At 31.2% G+C, this 11,769-nt stretch overlaps 1 protein-coding gene across 1 annotated transcript; it reads left to right on the top strand.

Moving 5' to 3' along the window:
* Positions 1 to 4,736: 4,736 nt before the first annotated feature.
* LOC123884496 (ORM1-like protein 3) lies at positions 4,737 to 10,615 on the top strand. The gene is made up of 3 exons (XM_045933594.1): positions 4,737 to 5,203; positions 6,855 to 7,003; positions 10,103 to 10,615. Exons 1-3 carry the CDS (start codon positions 5,018 to 5,020, stop codon positions 10,239 to 10,241), a joined length of 474 nt encoding a protein of 157 aa, XP_045789550.1. The 5' UTR covers positions 4,737 to 5,017; the 3' UTR covers positions 10,242 to 10,615.
* The last annotated feature ends 1,154 nt before the right edge of the window (positions 10,616 to 11,769 follow it).

The following is an 11,769-nucleotide window of genomic DNA, read 5'->3' as shown; positions in this document are numbered from 1 at the left end:
AGGTCATATTTGGCCTAAAATCACCCCTCTTCACCTTTTTTCTTGTTGTTTTCAATCTAAATAAGTGATTTTTCACATAGATTAAGTTTTTTAGTTGTTTTTCTTTTTTATTTGTGTGATATCGTCGTCTGAGTGCGGCGTTTGTGTTGATCGTCGTCTTGGTACGACGTTGTTGAATTCTCCGTCTTGTTACGGTGTTCGTTTAGTTCATATTTGAAAGATCATCTTCAATCAATTGCAGATTCAATCAATGATTTGGGCATCAACGTTGCAGATCCGGAAGCATGGATATTTCGGTGACTTTAGTTTTATCATATTATTATTTGTAGGCATTTTGCCGTTGTATGCTATTAACACGGATGCTGTGAGTTTGTTCGCAGATTCATCCTTTTTGTTTTTAGCGATGTTGAATTTGTATTTGCATCTGATGTACTATATCAATTATTGGAATGAATGAATATCGTTATCTTTTTAGTCAAAAAAAAATTGTATAATATAATAATAATAATTTTGCAGTTATAGTTGCATCATATGAATACCTAAGGGTCAATCATAATTGTTTTTATTCCTTGTAATTAATCGTTTGATTGTTTTTTTTTTTGATAAGCTAATCGTTTGATTGTTGATTTAACCTCTTGCAATGTGTAATAATATATTAATATGATTTATCTTGGTTTTTTTAGAAAATTAGATTATATATATTTAATAACAATACTAAAAATTATATATACATATAATTTATATGTACATATTTTAGTGACATATGGATATATTTTTTTGGTTTTTACGTATGAATGTTTTATTGATCCATATATACGAATTAAGTTTTTTATTTGGGCAAGTATATGGATATTTAGGTTACTCTTAATTATTTAGTCATTTACGTTTTCTATTAATCTATATTTATCATTTTATATATGCCAAAATATAGTCTTTTGGAATTATGGGGGTTTCTTTTTCTATTCATGTATTAATCATTAGACATGAAATTTAATTTGTGGAGGATAAATTTTATTTTAGATATTTTTAATAATTAAGAGAAGTTGGTAAATTTTCAATAAAAATATGGAGTTTTTTTAGAGGTGCCACATCATCACAATGAAGGCCTATGAGCAATTCAACCTTCCTTTTACTAGTAAAAGATATTGATTGATTGATATTGATGATTGATGAATAATGAGAAAGTTAATTGAGGGTTACATTAGAAAGTACATATAAGCATGCAATGTAATGATATATGACACATAAGCATCAACTATTGCTTAGAAAAAAGAAAAAAAATGGGAAGCTTTGTTAGGCTGCCACATCAGCAAAAAAAAGTTTGCTTTACAATTATATATTGATATTGATAATTGCCATTCTAAATTATCTTCACAAACGAATGTGAATATCAATTTCTTTTATTGTAGGTGCATAAAACTTAATTCATCGTGACATATATAACTTAATTCATTACGGAGAAAATAACTAAACACATTGTGGCAAGAACAACATGCCTATTCATCTTTACTTGAAACAAGTATTAGTCGCCATGAATTCATCTCAACAATTTAATTACTTGAGATGAATACTACTTGTCTCATCAATTTTTAGTTGTTGAGCACTTATTTTAATATGTGAAGTGAAAGCAGAAACTATAATTGATAATTTAACTTTAACTCAACGATTAAACTATTACGCTTCATTGACAAATTTATTTCATCTTTAAAAAAAATCTTTTAATGGTGGGTTGTGAGGGAGAGATTCATTGGGTTTGATCACACATTAGACTAAAAATAATCACACAAATGACTTTTACACCACATCTTGATAAAAAATCTCAAGATATTAAGGGTCCGTTTGAATTTGACTTATTTTTTTAGTTTATAAAAATAACTTATGCAAATAAAATAAATTTGTGTTAAAAATTATATTTTTATAAGCTATTTTCTCATAAACTACCTTAAAAAGCTTATAATAATATGTAAAATTTTATTTATTTGCATAAACTGTTTCAGAAAAAACTCAAAAATAAGTCAATCCAAACATCTTTCACTTAAGGGCTCGTTTGGCCTAGCTTTTTTTAGAGCTTACACAAACAACTTATGCAATATAAATTAGGTTTTTTGCTATTTTATAAGTTCACACTAGTGAAAATTGTAATTTTATAAGCTATTTTATCATAAACTACCTTGACAAACTTATAATAATATATAAAAATTGCATAAGTTGTTTGCATAAATTCTAAAAAAAGTTGGGTCAAACAAGCCCTTACATGTCGTCCAACCTCTGCTCTTATTATATTCAATATTAAACTTAAATTCATATTCTCAACCCCAAACTAACAAGAAAAATTTAAACAAAAAATGTCTTTCATCCTCTACATATTTTCTCCTCCTACTAATGAATGCTAACCGCTACACATGTAAATATTGGTTTGTATCACATCACTACCGCTAGTAGCTAGAGGATGCCATCATTCATATTGTTAAATTGTCATTCTCCAGTACTAGTACTCTAGAATTTGACTGCACACATGAACAAAATTTTGAGTAATAAAATATTGGCTTAATTAGTAAAATGATCCCTTAAAGATATTTTTGGTTTCAGATTGGTTCCTTAAAGAAAAAAAAGGTCCAAATAGGTCTCTTAAAGAAAAAAAAGTCCGAATAGGTCCCTTAAAGACATCTCCGTTAATCAGTTTGGTCCTATTTAGACCTCTTTTTAGGGACCAAACTGATTAACGGAGATGTCTTTAAGGGACCTATTCAGACTTTTTTTTCTTTAAGGGACCTATTTGGACCTTTTTTTTTTAAGGGACCAATCTGAAACAAAAAATGTCTTTAAGAGACCATTTTACTAATTAAGCCTAAAATATTTGAATCTTTCAATTTTTTTTTATGACAAAGTCATCATAAACTCACACGCAACACAAATAAGTGAGCCGGAGTTCGAAATCCGATCATGGTATTCAATCTAACAATTTTGACATTTTTTTGTGAGTTGAACTAAGATTTACGGACAAAACTCTTATAACTTACTAAGACTTTTTGTGTCCATAATTTTTCTAATCAAATAGTTAGGTGAATAAAATTTCACCTTTAAGATAAATAAATAAAGTGTCTTAAACTTGAACCCAACTCTTATATATATGATACACGATGTTCCACAAATTTTTAACGGAGATTAATCACTACTAAATACGATAAAAATATTATACATTTTTTTTTGAAGCAATAAAATATTATACATATAGTTGATAAAGAAAATATTTTTTATTATTGCTCTCTAGTTTATGTCATACTTATCCTTTTATTTATAATTGAGCATTTTGTTAACATCAACAAGTCGGTGTTATAGTTATTGCATTGCACATAAAGCGACAATGCTTCGTGGAATGACCAATATATGGTATAAATAAACTTCAAATTCATTTTTTTCTTTTTAAATTTTTAAATATTCAATTTTTTTTTATTTGCACCATCTGGTTCCTAGGGGAAGGGGGTTCTAGTAGTCCAGAATTCGGGGCGAGTTCTGACATCAAGTGGTTTCAGTTTCCTCCCAAATGCAGTTGTGGGGATCGAACCGTGGTCCTCCCTACCAAGTTTAACGCCAATATCTATATGACCTTTAGAAAAAAGAAATCTATATGACCTTATCAACTTTTTTTAATTTAATTTTTGGTAAAAAATCTATATGACTTTATCAACTTTTTTTAATCCAATCTGATTTATTTCATTCTTAGTCAAAAAAATCTTCTTTTATTTAATTTTCGAGAAAAAAATATGCACTGACCGTGTAAAATAATTTTACACTGTCAACCAACATCAACCATATTTTCCGCCACATCATCCCACTAAACCCCACTTTTTTAATATGATGTGAAAGAGTGCTTCATTCTTATTGGTTGTCAGTGTAAAATTAATTTACACTAACGGTACGTAGTCTTTAAACGCTTAATTTTCTTTGTTTTAAGAGAAAAAGCAATATGCAATATGACAGTGTAAAATAATTTTACACTTTCAACCAATATCAACCATGTTTTCCGTCAAGTCATCCCACTTTCTTGATATGACATGACATGACAAAATAATAGTTATTTATTGGATGATCATGCAAAACTATATTACACTCTTGTTTTAATCCAATATGAATATAGTCAAAAAAGTAAAAATTTAAGCCACTAAATTTGATTTAGTGTATGTTTGGTTTCAATTCTGAAGCAGCCAGAATTGATTCTGGACATGTAGAATGGATTCTGACTTGTTTGTTTCCTCAAAAGAAGAATTGATTCTGCCTCCAGAATAGATTCTACTTGAAGCTAGAAATTGTAGCTTCTCATTCTAGAATTGATTTTTACACTCAAATTCTTTGTTTAACTCACTTTTGTATGAATATATCCAAACATAAATCAATTTTATCAAACTCAATTCTATCAAAATCAATTCTATCAAACTCAATTTTGTCAAAATCAATTCTGTCCACCGCAGAACCAAACACATACTTAGTGGTGAGAGATTTGCATAGTACGCTATAAGTTTTGGGTTCGATCCCCATCTTATCGTAAAAAAAAAAAAAGAAAAAATTTAAAAAGAAAAAATTGATTCAAAAAAAGAAAGAAAAAATAGATTCCACAATTTCCATCCTTCAACAAACAAACAACACTTATCCACCAAAAACGACATCGTATATAATCAACATCAAGAAATTTGTTTTTCTTTTACTTTTTCTTTTCATTTTTAATATTTATTTATTACCAATTAAATCAAATTTCATCTTTCATTTTCAATTTCAATTTCCAATTTGTTTCACATTCACACACACGCACATTATCATTGACATAATATTAACCAGAAAAATAAAATAATCAAAGGGTTACGTTACGTTTCTGGGTTTTGGAATTTTCATTCTTCATTCAGAAAATAACCCTAATTCAAACCCATCAAAATCAACATCATCAAGTTGAAAACTTTTTCATCTGGGATCAAAATATTTGAGTTTCTAATCAAAAGGGTATCTTTAGATTTTTGAAATTTTGATGGCAAATCTGTATGTGAAAGCTGTACCTCCAGCGGATCTGAACAGGAACACGGAATGGTTTACGTATCCTGGTGTTTGGACTACCTATATTCTCATCCTTTTCTTCACATGGATCCTTGTTCTATCTGTGTTTGGTTGTTCTCCTGGAATTGCTTGGACAATTGTTAATCTCGCTCATTTTCTTGTATCGTCTTCTTTTACCCTTTTTGTTTTCATTTATTTTGATTATGTTTTTCTCTTATCTTGTTTGAATTGTTTTAATTGAATTGAATTTTGGGTATTTGTTTGATTTGTTGTTGATTTTTTTGTTGTTGTTGTTGACTGATTTACCCCTTGATGAATGATGATGACGATGACTTATTTGGAAATTTCATTGTTTCAGTGTGTTTGTGTGGGCGCCCGTTTATGTGATGTTCGTTATTTCTGGTTTAGTTTGGGGTTGGTTAGGTGTTTAATTTGAATGGTCAATTGATATGTTGATTGTAGTTTTGATGGATGAATGCATGTGTTTTGTGTTACAAGGTTTTGTGATGTAGTTGAAAAGGTTTCAGGTGTTAATCTATTTTTGTTTATGACTTTGATTGCATATGTTAATGTTTAGAAACGATGAAATAGAGGGCGGAGATTGCCTAAGACATATATGAATTAGAGGTATTCTATGAAGCACTGCCACGGAAAGGGACAGCCGACATATGTTGACACTAGTAACAAATTAAGAAAATGAAAGTGAATAAATGAAACCACGTGTGTCGGTGTTGGATTCATGACATGTCTTTAATTCAACGTGTCGGCTACCTAGGTGGTATGACATTTGTGGCATCTTACAAAATCCTAACGTGCAATTGGAAGTGATGAATGCTCAATTTGCTTCTGTTTTTTCTTGTCAAGGGTGGAGAGTGGCTCCAATTGCTAGTTTATGTTAACTGCAATTGGTCTCTTCTATATGTTAATAGTTATTATTTATAATCTAATAGAAGTTAACAGTGTGACACGACCGCTTACTGTCAGTGTCCCATTGTTGGTAATAAAGCTGAAAAAAGCTAATCATTTAATGTTGTATTACACAATTAACTTTCCGTTACTGTCCCCTACGACCTCTCCAAGTTTATTACTTTCTTTAACAATCCGTCCTGAAAAAATAGTTACCGGAATTTATCCTCTCAACAGCCCTACCTTTTCGTACGTTTGTATACTTCCGCACTGTGCATAGGCAAAGTCTGGTATTTATTCTTCTCATTCTCTTCTGACACCATTCTTGGCCTGTCATAGTCCCTTAGTTTGGAAAGACATCAGTTGAACACTGTTAGAGTATTTGCTTCGAGTGTCTAATGTCCCCTTGTGGTTCTGTTGTCTTTCAGATCTTTGCTCCTCCTAGATTCAGCTGATTGCCCAGTTTTCTTGAACTACATTTGGTTTTAAATTGCTATCACTTTCACAGCTTCCATCTTCCTTGCAATGTTCTAAATTTTGTAACTTGCCTTTGTTTGACTATAGAAGTACATCAGTTCAGTTCAATCAGTTGCATTATAAGGCGTGGTCATTTCTCAAAATTAGTGTTTGTTTGGCAGGGAATCTAATACTTTGTAACGGTCACTTAAAATGAATTGACTGCTATTTTTTACTTCATCGTCTTTCAGTTTTTGGGGTAGGTGGGCGTATTATTTTAACTCATGTATTACTTAGTGAGGTGATGGGAAGGATTTTTTATTTTTTTTTTAACCTGTGTCACTGGATCAAGTTCATAAATAATACTTTGCTGTGTTGTTATTGTTTATGAATGTTATAATACTTTTGATCTCTCTACATTGTGTGATTGACTTTGTTGTGTTCATCAGGTAACGTATCACTTTTTCCACTGGAAGAAAGGAACTCCGTTTGCAGATGATCAGGGGATCTACAATAGATTGACATGGTGGGAGCAGGTTGACAATGGAAAGCAGCTCACTCGTAACAGGAAGTTTTTGACAGTTGTTCCTTTGGTTCTGTAAGTTCTCCTTTAATTTGCATGCCTGCATTTGTTTTTAGATGTGTTTGTGCGTCCTGATAAACACTAATGGTCTATGCTTATTAAAATGTTTTCTGCACTGATGCGGACAAATATATTTGTGTGCTTTCTTGATTGTGTTATTATAACTTCATGTGGTACATGAAGTTGGAAATAAATGTCATGTCTAATAACGGAAATCATGAATCATGACATGCTCAATTTAATTGACTTGTAACTACTGATATGTGTTCAGTTCCTTCTGGTTGTGAAAGGCAGTGCTCTCTGCTACAATGCAGTTGATAGGTTGTGTTTATTTGGAATTATTGTTGCTTGTTTAAAAAGTTTGTATCCGTATATTTTATAACGACTGTGTTATGACAATTCCTCAAGCATTTGCTAGGAAACACAAAAGAAGTTTAACGTTGTTAGTGAGAGGAAAAGTAAATATCTAAAGATTTAAGCAAGCAGATAAAATAACCTACCTGTTGAATCAGCTCGAGTGAGAATTTTATTACTTATTCCCAAGGAATCTAAATCTAAAACCTTGCGTGCAATTATTATGCAAGTTAGGGGGATCATATATTTCTAATATGTATATCACTGTGTTCATATCATTTGATATTTTAAAGGGGGGTTATAGTCAATTGGGTTGCTAATAGTATTTTTTTTAATGGTTATGGTGGTGAGAAAGTAATACTCTCTCCAGACTCAAATGTAAGCAAAAATAACTAATTGCACATAGATCAAGAATGGTAGTTAATCTCATTTAATTTTCTTGATATAATCTTAAAACTCACTGCACTCTCCAAATTAGTATCCTCATTTAATTTTCTATAGGAGCTTGTTTCATGAGATTAAATTTTGAATTGATTAAAGTGTATTGATAGCATTAAATAAGGTGAAATTAGTTGGAATTTACTCATCTTTTAGATCAACAAACATGGCTTCTTTTTTTTTGCTTATACAATCGAGTCCAGAGGGAGTGAATGATACCACTTTCTAAATGATAAATTAGTTGTGTATGTCCTATAAATTGGCTGTTCTGCATGTCGAAAGGCCTCATCAAAGTATGGTGAAGAACTATTGAATGCATTTTATGGTTTAAGAAGTCCAAATACACTTCCTAATTTTGAATGGTAAATTTAGCTAAAAATTCATATAAAAAATAAAAAAGTTAGATAAAAATGTCAAGGTTTCAATTCTTCACGGTGTTTGGGGTTAGACTTGATCTGTTATGTACTTTGTTTGCGGTGAAACCACTTGGTTTGATAGCTCTAGTTATGGGGATTAATGCCAAGTTTTTCCATTGAAGAGATATTGTTAGATATAAAAAGAACGAATTTGTCTCCTCTAAAGTGAAGAGAGCACAAAAAAACTGAAGAATTATAACCGTTGGTTCAGAAATCAATGGAATCTTTGTTAAATAGGTGCCTGCATACAGAGCAAATAAAGCTCTGGCTTTAAATGGGCACCACCACAAGTGGGCGGTGGGATTGATGTCCCTCGGATTAGTCGGTCCTTGGGCCGGATACCGAGTCTTCAAAAAAAAGAAAAAAAGGTGCATGCATTATATTGTAATTTAATTTCAATAATTGGTTTTCTAGTGATCGTTTATAACTTTGAAAGCTCCCCTCACTTTTGAAAAGCCCGAGTCAAAAAGAAAAGATAACAAATGAGAAAGCCTCCTTAATAAGGGACGAAAGGAGAAGGAAACTGAAATTTCCACTGTGCATCACTTTATTTATCTAAACAGTTTCCTGTAATTAGGGCGGTAAATTATCTTTGAGGCATCAGTTGTTGTCGCTGTTGTTGTTCTTATTATTCGAGAAAATTAATTATTAATCTATGCATCATGTTTTACAATTTAGTAGAAGCAAAGTTTACAAACCTGCTTTTACCTTGGTTTTGAAATGCGTTTACTGAATATATTCATCTAGTACCATAACATATTATTGCATGTTTTCTGCTGGTGATGTCATCTTAATGAGAGAGGCAAGAGAGTTGAAAAATATATTGCATACTATTCCACAAGTTGCGAGCTTTTATGTACTATACAAGATGATGCATAAATTTAGGCACATGTAAACTATAAGATTCAAGTTAGTTGGATGAAATGGAGAAATGTATGATGTGTTATTCGTGATAAAAGGTGTCTATCAAGTTTCAAAGAAAATTCTACTACACAATTATTAGACTTGCGTTACTCTATGGTACTGAATGTTAAATTGTAGAATGTCAACATGAGCATAAGCTCAATGTTGTAAAGATGAGAATATTGTGGTGTATGAGTGAACAAAAAAGTTATGCAAGGTTGTGTGAAATAGACTATTAGAATCCTTAGTAAGAATATTGGATTGATGGAGGGTAGGGCTATAGAGTTAGAAGAGGAAGACCAAGAATAACAGTATGTAAAACTATTATAAATGACTTAAATCTAGTTGTGCGTAATGAGGATTTTTTTTAGGCGTAAACCAGGTATCTTCTGCACGCAACTACAGAGACTAATCTCCCGAGTCTTGTGGGGCCCAAATGGGCGGAAAATTCTCCCTAAGATTTTTAACGCTGCTGCATCCCTTGAGCCTTGTGCATAATGAGGATTTATTTCACGACATAACACAATAGTATCATTAATTAATGTAGCTGTTCCATCTACTTGGAAAAGGGTTTGGTTGTGGTTATTGCTGTTAGGTCATAAATTCTAGAGCTTAGGGTTTGGTTGTGGTTATTGCTGTTCCAAGAAACTTGACCGAAAACTAGTAACTCATAAGGGTGTACGTAATTGATTCATTTATTTATAAAAGACAGGAATAACCAAACATAATTAAGTAGCTTATTCATAAGCTGATAATTAGGGGGTCCGCATTTAATCCTTAATACTGTCATTTTTCCTCCATCCTAACAAACTAACCACTAACATTTGTCTATAGAAAAAAAAGAAGCTTTGGTCAAAACTTAAAACTAGTCTTGTTTTTGTATGTTCAAGAGTCTTACTAAGTGATCTATTTGATGGCTAAAGAAATGTCTTATTTGATGGCTAGATAGAATAATAATGGAATAATAGAAATAGTGTCTGATTTTGATTCTTCTTATTGACAGGTACTTGATAGCCTCACACACAACTGACTATGAGCATCCAATGCTGTTCTTCAACACGGTTGCCGTGATTGTACTAGTTGTTGCAAAGTTCCCAAACATGCACAAGGTCAGGATATTCGGAATCAACGCTGATAAGTGACAAACTGAAACCGTTTCTTTGTCGATGAAACTTTGGTTGTTAGTAGCTCATGAGCCTCTCTTCTTCCTTCTCTTGTTCTGGAAAAACAAGGTTGCAACCTTTGTATAGAAAAGGCAGAACTATTGAAGGATACTCAAAATCCATGTTTTGTTGCCAACTGTTTTTATTTTATTTTATTTTATTTTATTAAGCTTCTTCATCATCATCTTCTAAGGTATTAAACAAACAAATAAATATGTTAAGTTATTATTTCTGTACAGTAGAGAAAAATACATGTACCAGAGATTATAACGGTGCTTTAAAATTTAGTAGTAAGTACCTTTCTTTTATCAATGCCTTAGAAAACTTTATACAAGAATCATCCTTTTCCTTAACATTAAATTCTATGAGAGTTTAAGGTGATATGATTGGGTAGATTGCTTAATCAAACTCTTAATCAATGTTGCTATGTTTGGCTTGAAACTACTATGCTATATGTGTTCTCAACTTATAGGTAACATAATTGTCATAAACAGTTTAAAAGGTTGTCAAAAGACTACATCTTGAAAGGGAAAGTTGTTTATTTTTGTGAGAGGAAAATTAAGAATAGTACTATAAGCAGGCTTTGTCTAACATGCACCACTTGATTAAGTGGTGTATGGTGCACAAGTCTTCGATATTTTTATAACGAATACAAATTTTGCAAAATCTACCGTTGGATGCAAAGTTTATATCGTTTAGATCATTTGATATGTTATTGAGACTCATCAACATTAACGGTACTTAATAAAAATTCATAAACCGTTAATTTTGATAGGTTTCAATAACATATCAAATGATTTTCAATTTTTTTTAAAATATTTACGGATGATTTATACGATACAAACTTTCAATCCAACGGTGAATTTTGTAAAATTCGTATTCATTATGTGTTTTTGGTGACTTGTGCATGGTGCACAACATGAGGGACTTGTGCACCATAGAGTTTGCCCTAGAAGCATTGCATTTAAGTTTAGTCCTTTTTCTTATTCCCTTTGACTATTGTGATTGCATGATGTTAAATAACCTTAAATTAGGGTAGAGCATCGAGCAGTTTCAAAATGTTTCACCCAAAAGAAACTGAGTGTAAAATTTTAGCCTATCTCCGACCACTCTAAACTTGGTTTTGTCGGGTGTTGGTTTAAGTCGGTCACAAGTTGGTCGGTTCAATTTATTCGGATTAGCACATACAAAAAAGAAAAAGTTACCTTTTAATTTAATTTATCTGTGGATGCCATTGAGAGATTGAACAAATAAATGATTTACATTATATCTCGAGTCTTGTGTGTAAATGATTTACATTTTATTTTATTTTTTTATAAAATAAATGATGTTCCAATACATAATGCAATCTTGGTATCTTAATACACCATGTGTCTCATTTTATAAGAGCTACTTTGACTAAATGATACTATTCATTTATCTTTCTTTGATCATATTTTTTTAATAATATATAGATATAAATATTAGCATATAAGATATTGTTTGATTTGTTTTGATGAGTATTTTC

This window comes from Trifolium pratense, linkage group LG5 (assembly GCF_020283565.1).
Source record: "Trifolium pratense cultivar HEN17-A07 linkage group LG5, ARS_RC_1.1, whole genome shotgun sequence".
In the NCBI taxonomy this organism is placed as follows: domain Eukaryota; kingdom Viridiplantae; phylum Streptophyta; class Magnoliopsida; order Fabales; family Fabaceae; genus Trifolium; species Trifolium pratense.
Note: the sequence above shows the minus strand (reverse complement) of the source record. Positions and strands in the feature narration are given on the sequence as shown.

Excerpts from the sequence above, each read along its gene's own strand:
- LOC123884496 (XM_045933594.1), top strand. The coding sequence starts at position 5,018 with ATGGCAAATCTGTATGTGAAAGCTGTACCTCCAGCGGATCTGAACAGG. Across the intron at positions 5,204-6,854 it reads TTAATCTCGCTCATTTTCTT|GTAACGTATCACTTTTTCCA; the intron begins GTATCGTCTTCT and ends TGTGTTCATCAG. Across the intron at positions 7,004-10,102 it reads ACAGTTGTTCCTTTGGTTCT|GTACTTGATAGCCTCACACA; the intron begins GTAAGTTCTCCT and ends TCTTATTGACAG.